Below are 27,869 nucleotides of genomic sequence, written 5' to 3' on the forward strand. Positions count from 1 at the left end.
GGAAGCCCTCATATGTACTAGGGAAATGCAAATTAAAATAAAATACAACAATCTACCTTAATGGGCAAAATCCAAATCACTGACAACAACAAATGCTGACAGGAATGTGGAGGAACAAGAACTCTCACCATTGCTGGCAGAAAGGCAAAATAATACAACCATTCTGGAAGACAGTTTGGCAATTTCTCAGAAACCTAAACATACTCTTACTAGACGGTCCAGCAACTGCACTCCTTGGTATTTACTCAAATGAATTGAAAAGTGATGTCCACATAACCTGTACACCAACATTTATACTACTTATAATTGCCCAACCTGGAAGCAATCAAGATATATCTTAGTAGGTGAGAGGATAAACTGTGGTACATCCAGACCACAGAATATTTTTCAGTGCTAAAAAGTAATGAACTATCAAGCCATGAAAGACATAGAGGGAAGTAAATGCAAGTTACTAAGTGAAAGAAGCCACTGAAAAAGCTCTCTACTGAATGATTCCAACTCTGTGATATTCTGGAAGAAGGCAAAACTATGGAGACAACAAAAAGATTAGTGACTGCCAAAGGCTAGGAGGGTGGGAGGGACGAACAGAATGGAGGATCTTTAGGGCAGCGAAATTATTTTGTATACTATAATGGTGGTTACATGTCATTTTTCATTTGTCAAAACCCAAAGAAGATACAACAGTGAGTAAACTCTAATGCAAACTATGAACTTTGAATCATAATCATGTGTCAATGTAGGTTCATTGATTATAATTAATGGACCACTCTGTTGAGGGATGGTGATATTGGAGGAAGCTGTGCAAGGGTCAGGGCAGAAAGTATATGGGAGCTCTGTACTTTTCAGTCAGTTTTACTGTGAACCTAAAACATTTCTGAAAAATAAAAATAAAGACTAAAAAATAAGTTCTGTAGTTTAGTTTAACACCAGTGTACCAGATTCAATTGCCTGGGCATGATAATATACTATGGTTAAGTAAAATGTTACCATGGGAATACACCGGAGCTCTGATCATTTTGTAACTTCTGTGAGTCTAAATTATTTCCAAAAAACTTTTCTTTTTTTTTTTTAAAGAAAAGTAAGATTTTCAAATGAGGAAGGCTATTGTCTACCAGGATTTGTAAATACTTTAAGTAAATTATTCAGTATTTTTCTGGAGGTAATGAAATATATACCTCTATGTAAACAACATTTTGGCATTTCTTGTCCTTTAAAATATAACAGACTTAACTTCTGGGGGCTTGACTAAACACTGCTCTAAATTTCAGGCATAGAAGATGAGAAAACTCTGAATAAGGGGATAAGTCTTATACAACTGATTACCTTCTCAGAAGAGTAAGCCATAAAAAGCAGTACATATACTTTGAAGAAAGACGATTTGATTTGGAGACAGGATCCAACAGATAATGCAGAGAGCTAGGCTCAATCCTCCTGTGCTCATCCAGTGGTACAGCTTTTGAGTCATGACATACAGTAATTTTTTAAGCTTCTTTCCAATTTTACAGATTTAAAAAGGTACTAAGCTAATCATTTTTAAAGGTTATGGAACATCTCTGAAACATGTCTCCATTTAAAATCAGTTAATTTATATAAACCACTGTCAACCTTTTTATATTCATAACTTTCTTCCAAAGTAGAGTAAATTTTAATTCTAAAAAAGATGCAATCATTTCAATGAGTGTAGCTCATTAGAATTCAAGAGATTTATATTTATTAAGCAAATATTTAATTTAATAAACAAATTCATTTATATCAAACAAAAACAAATTCATACAATATCATGAGACAAATATTTATGGCAATTATAGGTCTGAAACAAGTCTCTCATTCAAAGATCAGTGCATCTAAACTATTTAACTCACTAAATTATTATCTTTGAACATCAAGAAACTAAACACAAGATATTTTAAAAAGGAAAATGATAAAGTAACTTTCCTCTCATTTAAAAAACCAGAGTTTTTCTAAAATGTCAAGTAGAAAGGTTAAATACAAATAAAACACACTGCACATCTTAAACAAAGCTGAAAAAAATCTATACATACAGATCTAAACCTATACATATAGACCTAAAATAAATCCATGCAGATTTTTAAAAATTACAACTATTCTGTACCCTGCCCTCTCTGTTAATGTGTAATTTCTAATCAACAAAACATGATAATGCTTTCAAGATATATAAAATAAAGCAAGATCATTTTTATCAGTAATTTCTCTAAAAGGAGAGGAAAAAAATAATTAAGATGTAATTCAAGAGAGCAGCAAAACTATGAAGTGAAGAGTAATGATGCTCTCAAAGTAGAAATGTGTGACTTTTATTTACTTTCAAATAAAACTTTAGAACAGCAGGTTGCCTATTAATCCGGACAGCAGGGAAAGCAGAACAGTGGCAGGAAATAAGAGCTGGGACCGACTAAGCAGTCTTAACTGCTAAGAAGATCATCCACCTTGTTTTCAGTTTCCTTTTACGCTTCTCACCAAGTACAAAGGTACAGAAAAACTACTCAATTCTAGTACAGCATCAGTAAAAACTATAATGGAAAAATGTATCCCTCACTGTGTCCCACTAAAGTTTTACCTATAAAAATGGTAAGAAGTTTAAGGGAAACTGTAATTCCACCTCAAATGATTTAAAGGCAATCAGAATTTAAGCCAACTCTTTAACTGGAATAGTAATACTCCATTCTAAAAGAATGGTCTGTGACGGGAAAAAGCAGGCAGTTATTTGAAGTTACAAATAAATTCAATCTTTATACTCATGTAATCATCTTCAGTTATCTTTTTAAGTGTAGCAACATTTCCTCTTTAATCCTCTAAAATTCCATGCAAAAGATAAAGCCTCACTCATACCACACATGTAGAAACAAAGGCAGGAAAAAGACTAAATGACTTGTAAGTTATGTCATTAACAAACTGGGAACAAAGTCTAACCTGCTACTCTACAAATGTGTTATAGACACCTTAATAAATATCAGTGAAGTGATTAAATATTAAACCTGATCTTAACTTCCACATCAATTAAGGTGGAAGGGCAAGCACCTGATCAAAAGTATTTGCAATGAAACCTCATAATCCTTTTTTGACGGATCTCTTAAATTCCACTTTTCAATTTTTAATAGATAGACTAATTTACTTACACAGGACACATTACCATTTACTATGTAACATTAAAGTTTCCAGCTAAGAAACTGGTCATTGAGATGAGAACCACCAGGAAAAAAAAAAATTCAAGCAGCTGAGGATAAGAGAGGAAAGACAAAAGGAGGCTGGATCCTTTATGATGTAGCTTAACTACTGTAACGATTCTGGAACCACCTAACGCAAAACTCCTTCTTGTAAGGGATACTTAAATGTCCTTGTTTCTTTAAACCCCCAAAAGAGGGGGGGGGGAAGCTAGTTATAAACTTTCGTATAGGATTCATTAAAAAAATTTTTTTGGGGGGGAATAAAAGTAGTTAAAAACTTGGGTTTAGAAGAGGAGACATATGAAAATGGACCCATGCAAATACACAAAGCTGAAGAAGGTGGAATCATTTGGCTGCGTGTAGTCTTCAGCAAGATCACAAAGTGCTCAAAAAGTCTTTTACCTGAGGAAAGGAAAAAAATATTAATGCAATTCCTTTGCTAATTTCAGATATCTTACATTCATTTTCAATTAGAAGTATCTAACAGTTGAAGACGTCAACTGTAAACTTTATCGCAATGCTACAGCATTTAGTTTCAAAAGAAATATTAACAAATACTTGAGTAATAAAAGATGAATGATCCAAAAAGTCATTACAGAAGTTATTAACTTTACATCTGAGATTGATACAGTTCTATAACAGTCTTAAAACTAATTTTATAATACCACAGACCACTGACATGTGCAGCTTTAGCACTGATAACATGAATAATTGCAATGGTTTAAACAACTCTAAAGGTCTTGATTGTGTATGTAATCTGTGTAATAGATTTATAATTTTTCTGAAGCACAAATGTGAATCATACATACAGACTATAAATATTAAAATGTGATGAAAGGTCATGTAAGTAGTGATTGAACCTAACCAAGTGGCCAATGTCACAATACAAGATATTGCTCTCTATATATTTTAGATTACACAGTAATTCTACTGAATAGACAAAAGATTTTTGCCTTGCAAAAATACATGAAAAAGATAGCCAAATTCTATCACTACTAATTAAAAGTAAATAATACTATGAAATGATGATCATTAATCAAAACTATGAAGTGCTAGCTAAAATGATAAAGTGACTTTACAGATTCATATAGTGAAAATAATGGTTGGCTTTTAGTATTGCAATGGTTGACTTAATTTTAACAGTATAAGTGAATTCTAACCTATATTTTTAACATCATTAAATTAGTGAAAGTGAAAGTCATTCAGTTGTGTCTGACTCGTTGCCACCCCATGGACTATACAGTCCTTGAAATTCTCCAGGTCAGAATACTGGAGTGGGTAGCCATTCCCTTCTTCAGTGATCTTCCCAACCCAGGGATTGAACCCTTGTCTCCTGCATTGCAGGTAGATTCTTTACCAGCTAAGCCACAAGGGAAGTCCTTACATCAAATTAGTGAAGAGGTCACTTAAAATTTCCAGATACGCTTTTCTTTGAAAGTCAAAGTATTAGTTGCTCAGTTGTGCCTGACTCTTTGGGACCGCACGGACTGTAGCCCTCCAGGCTCCTCTGTCCACAGAACTCTCCAGTCAAGAATACTGGAGTGGGTCTCCATTCCCTTCTCCAGGGGATCTTCTTGACCCAGGGATTGAATCCGGGTCTTCTGCATTGCAGGCAGATTCTTTACCACTGAGTCACCAGGGAACACCATGGGAAAAACAACTATATGCTATAGTAATCTATAATGCTTAGATTTTTCAAAATTCTTGATATACTTTATAAATGTTAAACACCTATTAAACAGCAGACATTTTATGATAAGAAAAAGAAAAGTAAAATTTCTCTCAAAACTAAACAAACAACAAAATAAGGGGGGCTTTTTCTTTAGATCTTAGATCATTAAGTTAATTAACATGGATAGCTTTCCTGGTGGCTAAGACAGTAAAGTGTCTGCCTACAATGTGGGAAACCCGGGTTTGATGCCTGGGTCGGGAAGATCCCCTGGAGAAGGATATGGCAATCCAGTATTCTTGTCTGGAAAATCCCATGGACCAAGGAGCCTGGTAGGCTATAATCCATGGGGTCACAAAGAGCTGGACATGACTGAGTGACAACTTCACTATAGGGGTATTTATTATACAAATCCCATTACTAGTCTCTCTCAAGTATTCATCAATAGGTTCTCTTCCAGTCCCTTTATCAATATGAGCAACACTTACTTAGTAGAATATAGTCAACTCTAAATATATGGAAGATTAACTCTGATTAAGATAATGACTCAATGATTAGGCAATGCTAAGTCACAGACGAGGCACCAAATAAAATTAAAAACTATAAATCTTTAATAACGATACTCCAGCTAATATAATGGATGAGATCCATATCCTGTAACTTTAGAGGGGAGTAAGCAAGAACTTTGTTAATATTACTCCTAAAATACAGATGAAGAAATGAAAGGATAAAGGTCTTATTTTATTTAAGGCTACAAATCTAGAAGCTAAAGTTAAGATGTAAATCTAAATAGGCTAAATCCCTCTAAAGCTCTTAATTGTCTTTTAATATAACTCTATGTCATCTTTCATTAGAAGATCATTTTCTCAGAAGTTAGGACACTTCTTTAGACAAGAAAAAACAACATTATTTATAATCTTTGTATTCAACATAAATCTACCTTTTCAATTAGACTGTCATGTTTGTCTTTGAAGTCTTCATTAACATCCAGTGTTAAGATAGGCACTTCTTGTAGATAATCAAAGTTGGTTCTGTTCAAAGAGAGAGAGAGATGAATAAAATATTTAGAAAAAGCAATAAATAAAAGAGAAACACTAAAAACATATTCTAACGTCTTCATTTGAAAATCAAAATGTTATCCATTGCTTTACATTAAAATTATCCTGCAAGTACTTCATCTGGCAATGCCTTTTTTCTCACCTAAATTTACTATGCATATCTAAAAATCTAAGATATAAAATGCATAAAGCCAGGCAATGTGAAATGTCAGTTCAGTTCAGTCGCTTAGTTGTGTCCGACTCTTTGCGACCCCATGAACCACAGCACACCAGGCCTCCCTGTCCATCACCAACTCCCGGAGTTTACCCAAACTCATGTCCATTGAGTCGGTGACACCATCTAACCATCTCATCTTCTGTCGTCCCCTTCTCCTCCTACTCCCAATCTTTCCCAGAATCAGGGTCTTTTCAAATGAGTCAGCTCCTTGCATGAGGTGGCCAAAGTATTGGAGTTTCAGCTTCAACATCAGTCCTTCCAATGATCACCCAGGACTGATCTCCTTTAGGATGGACTGGTTGGATCTCCTTGCAGTCCAAGGGACTCTCAAGAGTCTTCTCCAACACCACAGTTCAAAAGCATCAATTCTTCGGCGCTCAGCTTTCTTTATAGTCCAACTCTCACATCCACACATGACTGCTGGAAATACCATAGCCTTGACTAGAGGGGCCTCTGTTGGCAAAGTAATGTCTCTGCCTTTTAATATGCTGTCTAGGTTGGTCATAACTTTCCTTCCAAGGAGTAAGCGTCTTTTAATTTCATGACTGCAATCACCATCTGCAGGGATTTTGGAGCCCAAAAAAATAAAGTCTGCCACTGTTTCCCCATCTATTTACCATGAAGTGATGGCACTGGATGCCATGATTTTAGTTTGTGAAATGTAATTCTCCTCAAAAACCAAAATCACACCAGAAAGTAGGGATGTTTAAAGATGAGAAAACTAAAGATCAGGGAGGCCATTCTGTGGCTCAGAGATTGTCTAAGGTTGCACACCAATAAGTGAGACGGATTTGAACCAAGGTTTGACTAATGACAAAGTACAGTGATCTAAGAAACAAATCTGAAATATCTTAAATTCTGTCTGAAATAGAGTACAGGCATAACTCAGAGATACTGCAGGTGTGGCTCCAGATAACTACAATTAAATGAATATCACAACAAAGCAAATACCACAACAAAGCAAGTCACATATTTTTTTGGTTTCCCCATGGTTACAAAAGTTACATTTACACTGGCATACAGCAAATGTGCAATATCATTATGTGTAAAAAAAAGTACATAAAAATACTTTCTTGTTTAAAAAAGTGGTATCATCTGATGCTTTAGTGAATCACAATCATTTTGTTGTTTGAGGGTTTGAAATAGTTCAAGAATTTACAAGATGTGACACAGAGACACAACATTAGCAAACACTGTTGGAAAAATGGTGCCAACAGACTTGCTTGACACAGGGTTGCCAGAAACCTTCCATTTGTAAGAAATGCAACATCTGTGAGGCACAATAAAGCGAAGTGCTACACAACAAGGTATGAGTGTGTGAGTGTGTGTGCTATTTGCTCAACGGTGTCCAACTCTTTGCAAGCCCAGGGACTCTATCCCACCAGGCTATGTCCAAGTAAATCACCAGGCAAGAATACTGGAGTGGGTAGCTATTCCCTTCTCCAGGGGATCTTCCCAACCCAGATCAACCAAGAGACTGAATCCAGGTCACCTGCATTGCAGGCAGATTCTTTACTGTTTGAGCCGCCACAGAAGCCACGACAAGGTATGCTTGTACCTAAATAAGACAGACAGATATATCTCTCACTTTATTCCTTAACGTGAACTCCATACACCATGCCGTAAATACAACTGGAGATTAGCAATAAAAACTTCAAGAAGTTAGGATCTCATTGCAATAAAAAGAGTCAAAATCCATACTTAATTCTAAGAGATCCTACAATACTAACATAAATGAACATAAAAAATTGTACATGTTTTGGATAAAAATTTGATAAATAAATTTAAAATCCATAGTAAATAAGGAAATCTTACTTTAGTGTTCTATGCAGGAGCCAGCTTTCATGCTTATAGTGAAGTTTCTCCAAGTATTCAAGAGGAATGCCTTGTTCTTCATTTCTTCCCCGTAAATATATTCTATTCAAGCATTTCTAAAAACAAAAGCAATAAGAAGAAGGTAGGAGGAGTGGTGGAGGCAAGAAACAATTAAATAATTTTCTTGTCAGTTGCCATTAAATTTTTCTTCTTTAGTGTCTCTTTATTTATGCTAGCCAAAATATGTTTTTCCTAGAAAACGGAGTAGTTCATCTTTCCCTCCTTGGGCTTTTCACCCATTTGGTGGTTCTAAACCAAGAATTACTCTCAAAAATAAATCAAAATATGTCTATAAACTTTTGGCATCCATACTTGAAATATCAAGTATAAAACAAGTTTGGTTAAAAAACAAAAAAAAGCACCTGTGATAAACCATGATGGAAAAAAATATGAAAAAGAGTATATACCTGTATAACTGAGTCACTTTGCTATATGGCAAAAATTAAACACAACATTATAAATCAACTATACTTCAATAAAATTTAAAAAATTTTTTTACCTTTGGCATACAAAATGTGCCTCAAAATCTATTATAAATCCTCTCTTTTCAAATAAGTAAATGGTCCTCTAATCAAAAGATATCATAAACAGTATGAAATAAAGTTTTATGTTAGACTTTAAGATGTGGACTATGACTGTTTCTAGCAGAATGCAACTATTAGTATTCTTTATGTTTTTTTCTTCTATATTTGTATTTACTATTTTCATAAATTAAAAACAAAAATTCTTTTCAAAAATAAAAGTGAATTTCAAAATTGGTATGGTTAAATTCTGGCTTACTTGATACTAAAAGAGGAACAAAATCATCCCTTGGTATCAGAAACCTAGTTTCTTTGAAAATTCAGCTTCAATAGCAACACAGTATTCTTTCAGAAAAGAAGTCATGACATTTACATTCACCAGAGCCTATTTTGTGACTTAGGAAAGAAAGAGGAATAAAAAATAGAAAAAAATGGGCATGCAAGCACCAAAACCAGAAGCTTTTATTTAGGTTGGTTTTATGAAAGGTATCTATCTACTGGGTCTTATTCATTACATAATTTCATAAGTAAGTAAGAATAGCTCTTTACAATCTATCACAAAAGGCACATTTTCGAGTGAGCTCCCTTAATTCAAAATGGCAAGGGTCCTCTAAGTCTCCTCTCAACTACAGTCACTTCTATCCACCCATTCCAAGCCACAATTAATAAAGGATTCTTGACACGGATCTCTATCAACTTTGCCACTTATTCAGTAAATATTTATGAAGTTCCTACTATGTACCCAGATCCAGTTCTAGGCCCTGGAAATTCAACAGTCATTAAAATACCCAAAGTCCCAACGCATGAAACCTACATTCCAGGAGTTGCTTGAGCAAATTTCTTAATGTAGCTGTGACAGATAAGAGGCCCTGAAAAAGTCAGGAAGAATAATGAAGACTAGAACTGAGGAAAAAATGTGGAACTTCCAAATGTGGCCTTGTAGTTTTCTTAGGAAAACAGAATGTTTCTATCTATACACTTATGAATTTCTAATTTGGAGGTAGGGCAATTCTAAACTGCATTGCCTTCTCTACACACCTGAGGAGTTCTATTAATAAGTCTTCTATGGATCCAACAAATTTTTATTGTCTCACCTCTGGAGTGGCTCGAAGATAAATGATCCCATCCAGTTCAAGGCTTTGGCCAAACTGGTTATTCATCCAGTCATGCCAGTCTTGATAAATGGTCCACTCTGTTTCATTCATGCAGTCAGATTCATACAAATTAGATGCAAAAATATACCTGAAAGAGAATCTGTATCAATACAAATTCCCTCCAAAAAGCACAAAGAGAAAACTGACCTACTAAATGGACATGAAACATTCTCCTAAATCCCACAGCACATAATGCCTTGGTTAGCAAGAAAAAAAAAACCAGAGTATTGTGAACTACAGAAAGTATGCTCTTGCCAGGGGTTCCCAAAAGCGTGGTGTGAGAACCCCTGGTAGTCCCCAAGACCCTAGGGCTTCTGTGAGAGGCCACATTATTTTATGTACTGTACTTCAACCAAAAGCTTAAAATAGCTTAAAGACAGAAGCACAAATGAGAATCCATCTGACTTCAAGTTAGACACTAAAGAGATTTGCATGCTGCTCTTCTCAATTTTTTTTTTGAAAAACATAATTTCACAAGTATCTTTTTCATGTTCATATGTAATGGATTTACTATTACTAATTTAAAGTAAACTAATAAATGTTTCTATATTTCTCAATCCTAATTTCTAGTAACATAAATATCAATAGGACACTAAACTTTTTGGGTTCCTTGATAATTATTAAGAACGGGAAGGGGTCCTAAAGTTTGAGAACCTCAATTGTGAGCTAACTCTAGTAAAAGAATCCTTACATAATAAGCAGGGTAATTCTAAGTCCCCCTCAGAGATATATGACCTAGTTTCAGGTACAAGTCTAGAAATAGGGATCGAGATTTAACCAGAGCTGGTAAGAATTTTAAGAGGACTGGAAGAAAAAAAAACTCTGCAAATTTGAAAGAGATGAGATGGCTACCACACCCCACCAGTTTCCATGGTAGCTAGAAATTATTCTGCTGTTGTTGCTGTTTAGTCACTAAGTCATTTCCAACTCTTTGCAACGCCACGGACCACAGCCTGCCAGACTCTGTCCATGGGATTTCCCAGGCAAGAATACTGGAGTGGGTTGCCATTCCCTTCTCCAGGGGATCGTCCCAACCCAGGGATCGAACTCATGTCTCCTGCATTGCGGGTGGATTCTTTACTGCTAGGTCACCAGGGAAGCCCAGAAATTATTCTAGAACTTCCCTAATGCCATTAGTATCAAACTGCTGAAAGTATTAAACGTCATTTTCCATCTCAAATCTCTATTATTCTGAGTCTGTTGTTCCTTTGATCCCCAGGAAACAGGGGAAAAAGTCCAGTTCTAACCCAAGATTCCAAACTGACAAGGTCATTTTTATATACCTGTCACTATACACAGATCGTTCAAAAAATAATACTGGTTTCTCTGCATCTTTGAGTTTTCCATTGAGAGCAGCAAGCTGAGCTCGTATTCGACTGAGGCAGGCATATGACTGGAAGGTAAAAGACCATCGTTCAGGTTTCTCGTACATCATCTGAAGAACATTTCCACCACTTTTCTGAGATGTTGTCAGTTCCTATTTTGAATTTGAAAAAAGAGACAAAAAGCAAAGTAATGATCAATAGGGCTATTTTACTATTTTTAAGTTAAAAAAATAGTTGTATAAAAAAAAAATGCCCCAATCAAAAAATGGGTAGAAGACCTGAATACACATTCTTACAAAGAAGATATACAGATGGGCAATAGTCACATGAAAATATGCTCAAAGTGGCTAATTTGGAAAAATGCAAATCAAAACAATGACATTAACACCTGCCTCTGGAAACAGTGAAATCACTTATTGTTCTTACAAAACATCACAAAAGTTTACTAGTAACATGTTTCACAGATTTGTTCAGATTTCTAGCCTAGCACCTCCTCTGGACAGAGTACTATGTGTTTAAGTCATTAAACAGGCAAGGTCATCTTAGGTCCCTTCCAGTATTCCTTTCACACTGAAAAACTCCTGTGATAACCTAGGCAGTATCTATCTGCCAATCTCTCTTCAACCAGAGCATCCACTTGACTACTCTACATGGCCAATTTCTTGTTATTAGATTTTTATATAGTCTGAATTAAAGTAGTTTATGCTAGGGAACATCTGATTTAATCCATTAGTTTTTATTTTTTAAAGAGGCTTGGTACTCTAGTTCAGTTGCGTCAACTCTTTGTGACCCCATGAACCACAGCACACCAGGCCTCCCTGTCCATCACCAACTCCCAGAGTCCGCCCAAACCCATGTCCATTGAGTTGGTGATGCCATCCAACCATCTCATCCTCTGTTGTCCCCTTCTCCTCCTGCCCTCAATCTTTCCCAACATCAGTGTCTTTTCAAATGAGTCAGCTCCTTGCATGAGGTGGCCAAAGTATTAGAGTTTCAGCTTCAACATCAGTCCTTCCAACGAACACCCAGGACTGATCTCCTTTAGGATTGACTGGCTGGTCTCCTTGCAGTCCAAGGGACTCTCAAGAGTCTTCTCTAACACCACAGTTCAAAAGCGTCAATTCTTCTGCACTCAGCTTTCTTTATAGTCCAACTCTCACATCCCTACATGACCACTGGAAAAACCATAGACTTGACTAGACGGACCTTTGTTGGCAAAGTAATGTCTCTGCTTTTTAATATGCTGTCTAGGTTGGTCATAACTTTCCTTCCGAGGAGTAAGCGTCTTTTAATTTCATGGCTTCAATCACCATCTGCAATGATTTTGGAGCCCCCAAAAATAAAGTCAGTCACTGTTTCCACTGTTTCCCCATCTATTTCCCATGAAGTGTTGGGACCAGATGCCATGATCTTAGTTTTCTGAATGTTGAGCTTTAAGCCAACTTTTTCACTCTCCTCTTTCACTTTCATCAAGAGGCTCTTTAGTTCTCATTCACTTTCTGCCATAAGGGTGGTGTCATCTGCATATCTGAGGTTATTGATATTTCTCCCAGCAATCTTGATTCCAGCTTGTGCTTCCTCCAGCCCAGAGTTTCTCATGATGTACTCTGCATATAAGTTAAATAAGCAGGGTGACAATATACACCTTAAATGGTACCCTAAATGAGTCTCTAATTTGCAAAAGAAATATAGAAAGTAATTTTGAGCTTCTATCCATTGCCATTCACTACTACAGGTCAAAGTCAGCAAATGCTAACATTTCAGGCTTACAGATCAAAACAAAGGGGGTTAAACAGAAAGAAGCCACTGAAATTTCTTCCTCAGAGTAACAGTATTTTCTTTTTCCCTAAATTAAAATAGATTGCATGGTAACAATATATTAGAAAACTTTTGATATTAGAGTTGTCAGAATAAGAAAGAAAAAACAAAACTGAGGACCCAGGGTTCATCAGCCTTTTCTATATCAAGCTATATAAAAGTTCTCCCCAAAGCTGTAAGTCTTAAACCTGTTTACTAACTTTCAAGGAATAAAATATGACTGCCTAATTCCTATTCTCAATCCTAGTTCAAATAAATGCCCCTGAACACTTTCTGAAAGTTCATGCTCAAAGTCGGTGTTTTTCCTCTGAGGGAGGAAAAAAAAATTCAGAAGTGTAAATACTACAACGGATCTTAAAGTTTCAGTTAAGAACTAAAAACCACATAAACATGTGGCACTCTGAGGCAGAATTTACATTTCATACCACAAACCACATAATTAAGTGAAACTTCTCAAAACTGGAAGGAAAAGAAAAGCATAAAATGGCAAGAGGCCAACAGTCAACAATAGGTCTGTTTAGAAATACTGAGCAGATGATGAACTGAAATAAAGGTGTAACAGTTGAGTTCTCAAGCTGCTTAAAGAATAAATGTAATTTTATTAGAGTTTCAAGAACTTTTGTTAATTTAGTTATAAACAGATTGTCTAATAATTCACCATCCTCCACGGAGAAAATGTTTCATACAACTGAATGTTTCCAGCTAATGAAGTTTATCAACTCAACCAACTTTTGTTTAGTTGGTTTTATAAAGAGTACACTAGTGTATATTTTATTTTCCTACCCTGGTAAGCATGGCATTTTGAAAATTACTCTCAGTAACAGAGACAACTTTATGAACACTGCTGATGGATTTATGAGAGAAGTTAGGTAAACACAAGCTGCCATTGACACACATAAAAATATCCGGAACAATAAATAAATAAATATCAGGCACAAAAACACCAATATGAAAAGATACATGTACCCTATGCTCGTGGCAGCATTATTTACAAAAGCCAAAACATGGAAACAACCTACGTGTCTGTCAATGGGTGAACAGGTAAAGATCTAGTGTATGCATACAATGGACTACAACTTGGCCATGAAAGAAAAGGAAATCTTGCCATTTGTAACATTAGTGGACCTTGAGGGTATTATGCTAAGTGAAACCAGTCAGACAAAAACAAATACCATATGATTTCATTTACAGGAGGAATCAAACAACAAAAACCCAGACTCACAGATACAGAGGAGAGACAGGTGAAAGGGAGGTAGTGGGTAGGGGTTGAAATGGTAAAAAGGATCAAGAGGTACACACTTTCAGTTATAAAATAAATAAGTCATGGGGATGAAAGGAATGCAGAAAGGAGAATAAAGGCAATGACAGGGCATTAACTTTGTATGGGAACAGATGGAAATTAGACTTACTACGATCATCTCACAATGTACACAAATGTTGAATCACTATATACTGAACATATGAAACTAACACAATATTATATGAATTACATCTGAAAAGTATAAATATTAAATATATAAATGTTAAACTATTAATTTTCAAATAATAAAAAACACAGGTTAAACAGGTTTTTCACCTCGTTAAAGGAATTAGATGTATTTGATACTAAAAAAGAGGGGAAGAATAGTAGTGGTATTCATGTATTATGAAATTCTCTGCAGCACAAATGTTAATTCAAAACACAAAATTTAAGTCTTGATTTAGTCTGCTCTATTCCTGGTTACATTACCTTGGCTTTCATGCATATTTTTTAGAAAGAATATGCTTAGAAATGTGAACACAAAGGGCATATCTAAGTTTTCCTAAAAGTTTAATTTTTATTGTGTTAAATTAGAAAATAGAGACTATCTGTTGAAGAACTAATAAGTTCATTACTCAAAATATCCCTTCATAAGAAAATATACTTCAATTTTAATGACAATTACAATAATACCTGCCATTTATTATCTATTTATACCAGAGACTATATAAAAAGATTATATACATTATCTCAACTCTATGAAAGTCATTACTGACATTATTTTATAGGCTTAAGACATGGGGTTCAAAAAGGTTGAATAACTCATTAATATGAATAAATCCAGTAAACAGCAAAACTAGGATTCAAGCCTAAGACTGATTCCAAAGCCTATTTTTTCCCAAAATGTTGCTTTGCTATTACATATTGAAGTTACATCTGTAAACAGTGTCTGATGCTCAGTTGTGTCCTACTCTTTGCGACCCCATGGACTGTAGCCTGCCAGGCTCCTCTGTCCATGGAATTTTCCAGGCAAGAGTACTGGAGTGTGTTGCCATTACCTTCTCCAGGGGATCTTCCAGACACAGGGATCAAACCCAGGTCCCCCACACTGTGGGCAGAATCTTTACCTCTAAGCCACCAGGAAAGCCTATCTCCTTATCTATAAACAGTACTTACATTTGATTTCTTGAAGGGAGATGTTCAGATACTATGTGGATAATTTAACTGGTGCTAGCGTTGTGTGTCCCACTTCTATTTGTGTGACTTCCCTGGTGGCACAGACGGTAAAGCATCTGCCTACAATTCGGGAGACTGGGGTTCAATCCCTGGGTTGGGAAGATTCCCTGGAGAAGGAAATGGCAACCCACTCCAGTATTCTTGCCTGGAAAATCCCATGGACAGAGAAGCCTGGTGGGCTACAAGTCCACGGGTCACAAAGAGTCAGACGGGACTGAGCGACCTCACTTTCACTTTCAGTGTTCTCTATTTTAATAATTTTATCTCAGACATGGATAACTTTACATAGTTAAACAAGAGAGAATTCACCAAAGACATAAATCAAATTTACCAGTGAAAATACATGTGAGTTATTTTTATAAATAAAACTAACTATGAAAGGCAATTTTTTAATCTTTTTCACTGTCTAGGCTATTTCAAGTTGTCTTTGGTGTACAAATACGTATCACCAAAATAACCATTAACTTTATTTTGTTTTGTTTTTCACCACATCACACAGCTTGTGGGATCTTAGTTCCCTGACTGGGATTCCCCTGCAATGGAAGCCTAGAGTCCTAAACACTTCACCACCAGGGAATTTCCTAAAATAACCATTAACTTTAAAATAAACTTCAACAACTTCCACATAATTTAACTAAACATGGCACATTTGAGTTTAAGTTACATTAACAAATTTAAGGTACTTCTATTTGGGACCTGTGGTGGCAGAAACTACTACATGTTCCATAAAACCAGGTGGTTTCCCTCCTGGACGCACAGCTAGGCTTTATTCCCCAGTCTTCTGGGTAATTAACTGTAGCCTTGAGACTCAGTTCCAGTCAGTGGAAACAGGGCAGAAGCAATGTATATCATGTCCAGACAAGGCCCATAAAAACATCTCAAAGGTGATGATTCCTTGTTTATTCATCACTGGAAGCAAAAGACATCAAGGCTCTAGAGCAGAGGTTTTCAACTTCAACTCCAGGACAGGGGTATCCAAGTATGGTCCCTATTACATAAGAATCAAAATCACTTCTGAACTTGCAAGAAATGCAAATTTTCAGCACCCCTGCCAGACCTATTAAACCAGAAACTGGGGATGAGGCCCAAATCTTCACTTTGCCAAGTCCTTCCAGTGACTCTAGTGAACACTAAAGGCTGAAACACTGAGAGGTTAGATGAGACACACTCATGGGTCTCTGAGTCACAGCATGGCATGCCATCCACTCAATATCATCTTTCTAGTAGTCATGCATGGATGTGGGAGTTGGACCATAAAGAAGGCTGAGTGCCAAAGAATCGATGCTTTCCAATTGTGATATTGGAGCAGACTCTGGAAAGTCCCTTGGACAGCAAGGAGATCAAACCAGTCAGTCCTAAAGAAAATCAACCCTGAACACTCATTGGAAGGACTAATGCTGAAGCTGAAGCGCCAATACTTTGGCCTGCTGATGCAAAGAGCCAGCTCATTGGAAAAGATTCTGATGCTGTGAAAGACTGAAGGCAGGAGGAGAAGGAGGCCACAGAGGATAAGATGGTTGGAAGGCATCACTGACTCAATGGACGTGAGTCTGAGCAAACTCGGGGAGACAATGAAGGATAGGAAGCCTTATGCTTCACTCCATGAGGTCGCAAAGAGTCGGACATGACTTAGCGACTGAATGACAATAACACAGGAGCAAGTGTTATCTTAAATTTATCTGATATATTTAATAAAATCTATCAGAAGTGAACTTGGTTCATTTAAAAAACAGGATCAATTTGCTAGGCACTGTGAATAACAGTGAGATAAAATAGGGTATAAATGCAAAATTAAGTAGGTTTGTTACAAAACAGATAGTGAACTGAAGTTTAAAAGCTTTTCTGAAGAGACTTGAGGACTATATGCTAGGGGAAATAAGCCAGTCACAAAATGGCAAATACTACATGATTCATTTATATGAGGTCTCTAGAGTTATCAGATTCATAGACACAGAAAGTAGAATGGTGGTTACCAGGAGCTGGGGGAAGGGAGCAAAGAAGAGTTGTTTCATGAATATAGAGTTTCAGTTCTGCAAGATGAAAATTTCTAGAGATCTGTTTCATAGCAGTGTAAATATCCTTACTACTACTACTGAGCTGTAGGTTTAAAAATCGTTAAGATGGTAAGATTTAATTGCATTTTTTACCACAAAAAAAAAACAAAAATCACACAAAGACTACAGGTCTTCTTTTATTTGGATATCCTAATAAATGTCATCTCTCTTGTCCAAAGCAAGTCCAAAGTCTGCTATATGAAAATAATTTAGAGGACCAATCTTGACTCATCACCTAATCAAAAAAATAATAATCAGCTAGTTGTTCTAAAAATACACATGCTTAAATTAAAACTAAATCAAAAATTTGAAAATGCTACTTTTTGGCTCTTAGTTTAACATGGTACTGAATTAGAAAATTAACAGTAAGCCAGGATACCATTTTCTAGTTCTTCAAGATAATCAAAGTAAGAACCCATACAAAAATATTTTCTTCTGATCTTATGCATGGAAGTTTTGAAACTGCCAGTTTTCTGAATACAATTATGTTTAGAATAAAATATTAGAAGTTTTATCAAAAAAATACTGTGTATCATCTTTACCAAACTGAATGTAATTTTAGTGTTTTTTCCCTCCGAAAATTATTTAGATAAAAAATATGAATGCCTCAGAGTCAAAATACATTAAATAAAAACTAACAGAACATCTCTAGAAAGCAGTTTAACTACATTCACTTTAAAAATTCTGTATCCACGGGCCCACTTAATTACACTTTTGAAAATTTATCTTAAAGAAATAATCCAAAACACAGATTTAACCACAAAGATGGTTATCACAGTGGTAAGGAAATAGGCTATCATTCTACTATTTATTAGACAATTAAGTAAATAATGGTACATGCACACAATAAATTAGGCTGACTTTAGAAATATTTATAGTAAACTTTTAAGAACATTTTCAATTTCCTTTGACATAAACATTATAGGGAAGAAAAGCAAAGTAAAAAACTATATATTATTGGTTCAAGTAAGATCTAAGTAAGTTTTACTTCCCTCCTTGGTAGTCCATGATATTATCTTAATTTTGAACAATAAACACTTACTACTTCATATTCTTTAAAATTATGTAGCTCCACTCACCTGCCAAAGTTGGATATAATAAATTATCATCTCAACTATATAAAAGTTACATATGGGGTGGTGGGATTACAGGTAACTTTAATCTGTTTTTGTATTTTATATCTATAATTCACTTCATGACAGGACACTTCATGACTTTACAGAAAGCAGATTATCGCCAAGATAAGTAAAAATGAGAATTATCAAGTAAAGATACAAAATCATTTATCTTTTACTTCTAGTCTAACCTTTGAGACATTGCAAGTTCAATCAAGTTAAGTTTGGTTAAAAGAACCAGAGAGTCTACCAGACAAGAAAATCATAAAAGGGTTGACAAAAGTCACATGATTTCAAAGGGTATGAGTGGTACTTTATCAAGCATTTTTAATTAATTTTTAAGAATGATTTATGAAAAAATATGCTATTGTTTCACAGATAAGTATATTTTATCCTTTCTCTCTTGGAGTTACTAAATTTTCAGTGACTTCTCAGTGGTAACAAGTGTTAGATGAAAGTAAAATAGCATTTCACAATAAATAACAAAGATCTTTCAAAAGAATTCAGCTCACTAAGAAAAACACTAAAAACATCTTCCTAACAGTCTGTATATCTCAAAAATAAGCTAAAAGGAAGCAACTCAATCAAAGCTTTTGAGCCTAAATAGTAACATACATCACCAAATAAACCACACTGCTATTTGAAATAAAACTTTAATGCAAAGACTGATAGTCATCTGGGTCATATGATTTAAAGATAATTTACCATGGGAGGGGGAAGGTGGGGAGGTTACATAATCTTTTTAGGTATTTTGACTATTTTGCTAAAATTGCTGGCAGCACATCAGTAGTATAGCAACACTTCAGCCACTAGGTGGCAGGTGAAGAAACAAAACCAGCTAAAGATGCAGGTGCAAATTAAATTACTGACTAGGGGAAGAGATCAGAGGTACTGATAACCCAACATTTCCCATGCTACAGTTGCTGCCAAGAAGTGTGATTAAAAGGAGAACATCCAAAGTAGGACTGGCCTTACCAGAGTCATGTCTGAAAACAGTCTACTTCTCACTAGAGGCAGCATGCTAAGGAAGCTGCAATTTGGACAGTGGTTCATATCGAAATCCCAAGGAAGAGGTCAGGGATGGATCTTGGAAAGAAGGGCCCCAGGATGAAGGAAGAAACTCCATTCCTTGAGGCACACGAAAAAATAAGATACTGGGAACACATCCACCCATTACTACCCTCATATTCCACTACGTTATCCCCAAAATACTACCCTCCAGTCTGAAACTTCATCTAGAAATACAGAGGATTAACAGCATAATAGCCTTAAGTACACACACACACAAATAACATTATCCTTTAAGAATGTACCTCCAAAATCCAATGTAGGTAATGAAATTGTAACATCGTAGAGACATGACTGGATTACAGGAAACTGATGAAGTATGTATTAAAAAAGGCCCATGTTAACATTAACTGTGTTGGATCGTCTACATGGTAGTTAAAAAGAAAGTTTGAAATTTTAACTGTGCTACACAGGAAGAAAATGCTCCAGCCCATAAACATGATTATCAGATCCATGAAACCAGTGTGAATGGAGACGAATGCATCAGTGCATCATAGTCTGATGATGTCAGTCACTAAGATAAATATAACTAATTCCCCTGAGCACTGATTCTAAGCTTAAGAGACAACCTTCTTATTATAAAATGTCTCCCCATGTACATTAATGCAAACTTTTCAACCTCTCCTCTCCAACACAACTAAAGGGTTCAATACACTCCTAACACTAACAGTGATTCACTAGGGTTCTCACTATTAACCAGGAGGCATCCCACACATTAAAATTCTCAAGGGATTGTTTGCTGTTTGAAAAAGCACCCCAAGTCTTTGAGATCCAGAGTTCCTTCTACTGGGCCTATATAGAAAATGAACTGACCTACTTCAATGAATCTAATAATTACATTTCTCTCTGCAAATCAAAATTTTTGACATTGTGGTTTTTGTATATGCTCCTGTGTGCTTGGCTAACATAAGGTACACTGGGAATTCACCGGTGCTTAGGACTCTGTACTTCCATTGCAGGGGGCATGGGTTCAATTCTTGGCAGTTGGTTGGGGAACTAAGATCCTGCAAACTTCGAGGCACAGCCCCCCCCCCCCCCAAAGTAAGGTATGCTGAAAGGCAGAAACATTTGATATGCCAACAAACCAGTTACATGTATTCAGTATGAGTTAGAAGCTATGATACTAAAATTAGAAGTGGAAGTGTTAGTCACTCAGTCTTGTCCAACTCTTTGTGACTTCATGGACTGCAGCCCGCCAGGCTCTTCTGTCCATGGAATTCTCCAGGCAAGAATACTGGAGTGGGTGCCTTTCCCTTCTCCAGGGGATCTTCCCAACCCAGGGACCAAACCCGGGTCTCAGGCATTGCGGGCGGATTCTTTACTGCCTGACCCACCAGGGAATGGAACTTCAGTGAAGGTCAGCTAAGCCAATCTGGTCTAACATTCTCCCAATGAAAGAAAGCTCTCTGTATTTCTCACACTGGTTTAACTTGGCCACTTTCTACCTAACCCCTGAGAATTACTGCACTGACCGTTGACCCCAGAAATGAGGAGGAGAAAAGAGTATTTTTAGAACACAGGTCTCTCATTCCTAAGTAAAAGCACACTTAAGTAGTGCACTATCAAAGAGGCAACAAGACATACTTTAGGAGGTAAAAACGTAGAGTGAGCGAGCAAAGACCAAAAATCCAAAAGAAACCGGGCAAAAGGATCTGAAAAGGGACTTCACAAGAGAAATCCAAATGGCAAATAAATTAATTAAAGGAGCACAATTTCATTAGCAATCAGGGAAATACAAATGAAAAACATAAAAGATATTAAATGTTCATCAGAATGACAAAATTTAGGAAGCTGGACAACACTAAATATTGGCAAAGGAATGGACTAATGGCAGCTTGAGAACACTGTGGGGAATGTAAAGCAGTAAAACCACTTCAGAAAATAGGCATCATACACATCCCCAACCACACAGTAATTTAACTTCTTATTCCAACAGAAACTCTTTCATGTGTACGCCAGGATTCATATTCAAAACATGGCTGTTTTCACAACAACTAAACTAGGAACCAGTCAAACACCAATCAAAGGTATAGAATGGACAAATAGTAATATATGAATACAACTGAATACCATATGGCAATGCAAATGAACAAGCTATAGCTGCATGCAATACAGACAAATTTCACAAACTTATTAAGCAAAAGAAACAAGAAGAAAAGGAATGCAAATGAATGTCTTTATATAAGATTAAAAAAACAGACAAAACTAATTGTATTTCTTAGAGATATGTTCATGTACATTAAATTCTTTTTAGAAAGCAGAAAAATTATCACAAGAATTACAAAAGTTATTTTATGTGAGTGATTACCCCGAGGAGTTATTATCCTTGGAAGGAGATAATGTGACCTGAGAATAACAAGGACTTTTTGAACAAGAAGGTAAAGGTCTACTTCTTGACCTGAATGATGGTTATAAAGATGTTAGCCTTCAAACTGTACTTAAGTTTCATATACTTTTCTATTAGTTGTATCGTATGTCAAAAAAATGCTGAAAGAAGCAAATAAATTTACCCACTTAAAACTCTGCTGCTGTGCGACCCCGTCCCTGGGATTCTCCAGCCAAGAACACTGGAGTGGGTCGCCATTCCCTTCTCCAATGCATGAAAGGGAAAAGTGAAAGGGAAGTCGCTCAGTCATGTCTGACTCTTCGTTACCCCATGGACTGCAGCCCACCAGGCTCCGTCCATGGGATTTTCCAGGCAAGAGTACTAGAGTGGGTTGCCATTGCCTTCTCCAACTTAAACTCTACTTAATGCTAATTCTGCCTTTCCTCAAGGACCAGGCTGAAATATCATTTCTTAAGAACATGGAGTCCATATCGAAAGGAAGTCCCTTCAGGATTTAGTCCTGGATTATTCAATGAACTGCAATGTAGTGAGCTGCTAACCACGCTTAGTCAACAGATATGTGAGAAAACACTTTCAGTTATACAAAACCAGTATCCTCAAAGTCTGCACAGTATCTTGGTTAGTGATTCCTCCCTATATATATGATTTACATTTTAAACATTCAATTATTATTCCTAGAGTTCTCATAACAACAGCTATACTTTTAAACTAAACTTTTTTTTCAATACCTCTGTCCTCCTCCGACTAACAAAGTAAGTTTCTAGCACACATTCCCATTTTTCCATTTCTCCACTTCTGCTATGCTGCTTTCAATTTCAATTCTCATTTCTCCAGAAATGAAAATCTTAATAATCAGATCTCATTGCCTCTCTCTCTCTCTCTATATATATATATATATATACACACACACACATATATGTATACAATAAAAAAAAAGTTTTCTGAAAAAAATGGGTAACTATTACTTCCTCTTCCTCATTTGCAATGTAGGATGGACAGTGCTAGGAAACCGAAACTTATGTTCCAGGTAGAAGTCTGACAAGAATGAAAGTACAAAAATAAATGGCTGTCTAAGATAAGTCTTAAAATATAAATTAACAAAATTCAGCTATGGAGTAGCTGTTTTTGCTTTTCTTGTTTATAAACAAAATGTAAAAAGACTCAAGGAATTTACATTCTTTAAAACATTTTTAAAATTCTACTTAGCTGCAATGCAGTGCATAATCTTAAGCACATAGTTCCATGAATGTTTAGACATGTTTATATATGAAAGTGAAAGTCATTTAGTCATGTCTGGCTCTTTGCAACCCCACGGACTATATAGTCCATTGAATTCTCTAGGCCAGAATACTGGAGTGGATTTCCCTTCTCCAGGGGATCTTCCCAATCCAGGGATTGAAACCAGGTCTCCCTCATTGCAGGCGGATTCTTTACCAGCTGAGCCACAAGGGAAGCCCGTGTGTGTGTGTCTGTGTGTCTGTGTGTGTACTTCTACGAATATATATACTTCCGTGTGTGTGTGTGTGTGTGTGTGTGTGTGTATACACTTCTACGAATATATATACTTCTACATAATGACTGCCCAAATGAAGATACAGACTTCAAGCTATATTTGAAAGCTCTGTTGGAAAAGGAAACAACAACAACAACAAAAAAACCCCAAGGTCATAACTGTTTGTCTAAACCAAAATTCTTTATTTTATTAAATAAAGTATATTTTCATACCTCAAATTCATTCTGAGTACTCTGAACGTTGCACCACCTGGCAACAGGTTCAGGCACCACCTCCCAGTCCTCGCAGACTTGTTTAAGGATATTCACAAATGTTGACTTCCCAGCAGCTGTTGTGAGAGGAAAAGTGAAATTGAGGAAGGAAACAAAAATGCCAGTAGTCATCAGCTTTTACAAAATTTATAATAGCAAACAATTCAAAAAAGAAAAACATTCAATTCTCTAAACTCTCAGATTTTTTTTTTAATGAAAAGTTAGAGTGCCTGACCACCTGTATTAATAATAAGCACATCTGTTTGCTAATGTTTTAAGTTTACCAAAGCCATGGAACAGAATTTTAAAAGTCCAAGACCTAGATTTACTTTCCTTAAAAAAAAACAATTAGAGATAACTTTGTGAGAAGTAGTTAAGGGTATTCTCCCACTTAATTAAGTTTGCAATTTGGGACAAAGTCACTGAATCTCTAAGAGCCTGTTTCCTCAAAATATAATGGAGACTGTAACAATAACACCCTCCTCATAGAAACTGTTGTGATAAATAAACTATCATTACAGTGACAGTCATTCCAGTCTCCAGCATTTTCAAAATTTTCCTCTCTATTGCCTCTATTCAATCAACTTACAAACAAATTTGGGTCTTTCTGATCTAAAACCAATCTAGAAACAACCAAATAAATCAAAAAAATTAATATAAAGATGCATCTAATCCATAGAGTTTCAGGATGGGAAATAATGATTACTATTGTATGATACTAATTATCATCTGACACTCTGGCTAACAGAAATTATAAAAATATTTTTGCAAAGTACTTCCTACAAATAATAGCCATGTTTTTGCTGTTTCCCTTTCACAGTTCTGTGCACTCTATCCAACTCCTTAAGAAAAAAAAAGTTGTATGTACTTTATTTCTCCCTGATCATTCACTAGTTTCTGAAATATCTTGGAGGAAAAAAAGAAAACAGTTCAGATGTAACCAAGACATATATTCTCTATTTTAAAATTATCTGGGAATTCATTCAATTTAATAGTAAGGAAATTCTTGACCAAGAATTTGACAGAGTGTAGCAATACTCTTAATGACACCACACCCTTCCTATCTGAAGTCACCAAATGTGATTATATTAGTCATCTTTGGTCAGCATGTTTTCTCTCTCTCCTTCCATATATGTGACAAATGCACACACACACAGATAAATCTATTACAAAAAGCAACAGCAGCAAAGCTTCCTCTTATAAACTGGATCCAAAAGGGCAAAAAGAACTTACTTCTGACTTGGAGAACTATAACCAAACTTAAAATATTACACAGGTCAATAGAAAAAAAAAAAAAAACTGAAAGAATTTTAAAGGATCACACAGAGGAAAAAAAGGGGATGGTCAATCAGAAAGTAACACAGAGAATAGTTGAGAAGCAAAACATGAAAGTCATATTATCACCACACAATAGACAGAAAATCTTTTAAGGATAAACTAGATGATCATCAGGTTTAATCATAAGAAAAACAATGGGGACCACAGATTTCACGTGAAGAGGGTAAACACAGAAACTCTTAAAGCATTTAGAAGAATGGTGAATGGAAGCATGTAAAACGTTCACCATTCATTCATTGAGTTGATGGAGGAAAGAAGAAAATTGGAGTGGGTAGCCATTTCCTCCTCCAGGGGATCTTCCCAACCCATGAACTGAATCAAGTCTCCTGCATTGGCAGGCGGATTCTTTACCACTTACAGCTTACTTGGGTCTAGCAAAGAAGGCAGAAGGGCACATGAACAACAGTACAAGAGCATTAATAAATAGGAATTGACAAAGCCACAGTATCAGGGAAAACTGTTAAGTGGTGAGGGACATATGCCATCCAAATAGCAAACGGTTGTTTTACAGAAATGCAGTGTTACCACATCTTCAGATTTTTCAAGAGAAGCCAAAAATCTAGATGTTAATGGGAAATCTCAACATTTGTAAATGCCAGTAACTAATCAAAAAAATTTTTTTTAAACTTGGGCAGGCCAATATTGTATAAATGCAGGCCATGAGTTTGCAACTCCTTCTGTTAAGTATCAGGGAGGTGAGATATTTAAGCAGGGGTTAAAACCATCATATTTATAGGTAGAAGGAAAATTTTGGAAGAATTTAAAGAAACTGGAGATGGGGTGACAAATTAGGAAATTATTTCAGGTGCTGAGAAGATTAAAAGATGCTCAGAAGGAGGTAAATTTCGAGGTATGATACATTGCTTAACTGGATTTAGGAAAGGGAAGGAATTGTGGTATAGACGTGAGAGGTTGTTCATTCAAATTTACTTTTGAAATGGCTGTGTTCAACTACTTCCTCCTGTTTTTATATATGGTATTCTATATCAACTAGTAGTTGTGTAAAATCATACTAGTAAATATTCACCTTCAAAGAATGTATCCAAGCTAAGAAGAAATGAGAGTCTGTTACATGGATTTTTCCAACTGTTGTCTCAACACTGGAGCAAAGAAACAAAATGCTCTCCTTGAGGCTGTATTCACGGTTTTTTTATTATTTGCAATGCTGCTAAAGCACCTGTCTGCCTTGCCTTTTTAAGGTACAAGTGCTTTGAGCAGGGTAAAAATTTTTAAAAATTGCTATATGCATGAATGACCAGAACCTAACTCGGAACCAAAAAAAAAAAAAAAAATCCTAACAAAACAGGAAGCATCAGGCATAGGTTTCCGGAGGTAAGAAATAAAGAAGACTCGGAAATTCTCTTGTATCTTATAAAATGACATCTGGATAAAGAACAGAAATAGTAGTGGTCTTTGAATCATATCCCAATGTTCAGTTGGATGTTGGCTGGGGAGTGAGTGATCCATGTTGCCAAGATCATTTAAAAACTCTTTCCTTGTACTTGAATGTTTAGAGCAACTTTGTCCATAATATAAACACTGGAAAAAATCCAAATGTCCACAAGTGGGATAAACTGTGGTATACCCATGCAATGGAATACTAGGAACAAACAAACAAAACCCCCACACAAACACACAGATACAAGCAGCATGAATAAATCTCAAAGCATTCGCTAAATCAGAGAAGCAAGACACAAAAGGCTACACACTATGATTTCATTTCCATGACATTCTGAAAAAGGCAAAACTGTCAGGAATAGAAATCACATCAGTGCTTGTCAGGTGATAGAAATGGAGAGGGGTATGACCACAGAGAAGTACCGGGAAACTTCTTGAAGTGATGGAGATGTTCTGAATTCTGATCTTGGTGGAGGTAAAACATTATTATGTTTGTCAAACCTCATAGAGCTCTATACCTAAAAAAAGGATGATTTAGCCTACGTAAATTGCACCTCAAGCACTGACAGACAGACACATCATTAAAAACAAACAGAACAAAACCATTCCCTTTCTTTCACGATCCCTAGGAAGAGACTGAAAAGGACTCCAAGCGCGTCTCACAAGGCCTGGAGGCCTAGGCCCGAGGCCAGATGCCCAGGGGCTGCGACCACCCTCGGAGCATGTGAGGGAAGCGGGGGAGGGCAGAGAGGGGTGCTTTCGGAGGCAGTTTAGGAATTCTGGGTCGCCTGTCCACAAGCGCAGGACCACATTGGGAGGAAAGTTACCCCGGAGGAGTAGCAGGGATGCGGCGAAGGGGCGCTTCAGCCCCCGCAACCGCGACTACCCCTGCTTTGGGACCAACGTCTCCCGAGGACCCTTACCAATGTTCCCTTCGATGGAAATTTTCTTAATGCGGGTCCCCTCAGAGCTGGCTGAGGGAGACGGGCAGCTCCTCTTGGGTGGGGTGGCCATGCCTTCTCCTGTTGGCAGCCCCGAGCGCTTCAGGCAGGGAGGGCTTGGAGGTGGCCGCAGGTGCGCGCGCCGGGGTTCACGCCGCGGCGGAACTTGCCTTGACCCGCAGGCTGAACTCTCTCCCGTCCCAGAGTCTCCGGCCGGCGGATCGGCGGGTTTGATTTTGGCGCGCGGAGGCAGCAGCCGATGAGGGAGGGACCGCGGCTGGGCTGCCCGCCCAGTGGGGAAGCCACGCCCCCGCCCTCCCCTAAATCGGCGATTCCACCCGGAGCCCCTCGGCCTGCACCCGCCATAGGAGGGACTCCTGCGTGCGCAGCGGGCACGTCGGGTCAAGGGGAAGTAGGGGGCGGGGCCGCGCGCGCGCAGGCGCGTCTCTTCCCAGAACGCGGGGGGCGTTCCCTGAATCTTCCGAGAACCCGGGGCGGACGCCCAAGGTGAAAGGGCTCTCGAGGTTGGAGGGTTCCGCCTTGCCTCCG

The 27,869-nt window shown here is 36.9% G+C and overlaps 1 protein-coding gene across 1 annotated transcript; it reads right to left on the reverse strand.

Moving 5' to 3' along the window:
• Positions 1-1,688: 1,688 nt before the first annotated feature.
• DCK (deoxycytidine kinase) lies at positions 1,689-27,706 on the reverse strand. The gene is made up of 7 exons (XM_020876425.2): positions 27,303-27,706; positions 23,605-23,720; positions 10,960-11,153; positions 9,617-9,764; positions 7,942-8,057; positions 5,792-5,882; positions 1,689-3,584 (listed from the first exon to the last, which is right to left on the reverse strand). The coding sequence occupies exons 1-7, from the start codon at positions 27,391-27,393 to the stop codon at positions 3,558-3,560; spliced, it is 783 nt and encodes a 260-aa protein (XP_020732084.2). The 5' UTR covers positions 27,394-27,706; the 3' UTR covers positions 1,689-3,557.
• Positions 27,707-27,869: the final 163 nt, after the last annotated feature.

The sequence above is a fragment of the Odocoileus virginianus genome, chromosome 29 (assembly GCF_023699985.2).
Source record: "Odocoileus virginianus isolate 20LAN1187 ecotype Illinois chromosome 29, Ovbor_1.2, whole genome shotgun sequence".
Lineage (NCBI taxonomy): Eukaryota > Metazoa > Chordata > Mammalia > Artiodactyla > Cervidae > Odocoileus > Odocoileus virginianus.

Excerpts from the sequence above, each read along its gene's own strand:
- DCK (XM_020876425.2), bottom strand. The coding sequence starts at position 27,393 with ATGGCCACCCCACCCAAGAGGAGCTGCCCGTCTCCCTCAGCCAGCTCT. Across the intron at positions 23,721-27,302 it reads TTCCATCGAAGGGAACATTG|CTGCTGGGAAGTCAACATTT; the intron begins GTAAGGGTCCTC and ends CTCTCACAACAG. Across the intron at positions 8,058-9,616 it reads ATCTTCGAGCCACTCCAGAG|AAATGCTTGAATAGAATATA; the intron begins GTGAGACAATAA and ends TTTTGTTTTTAG.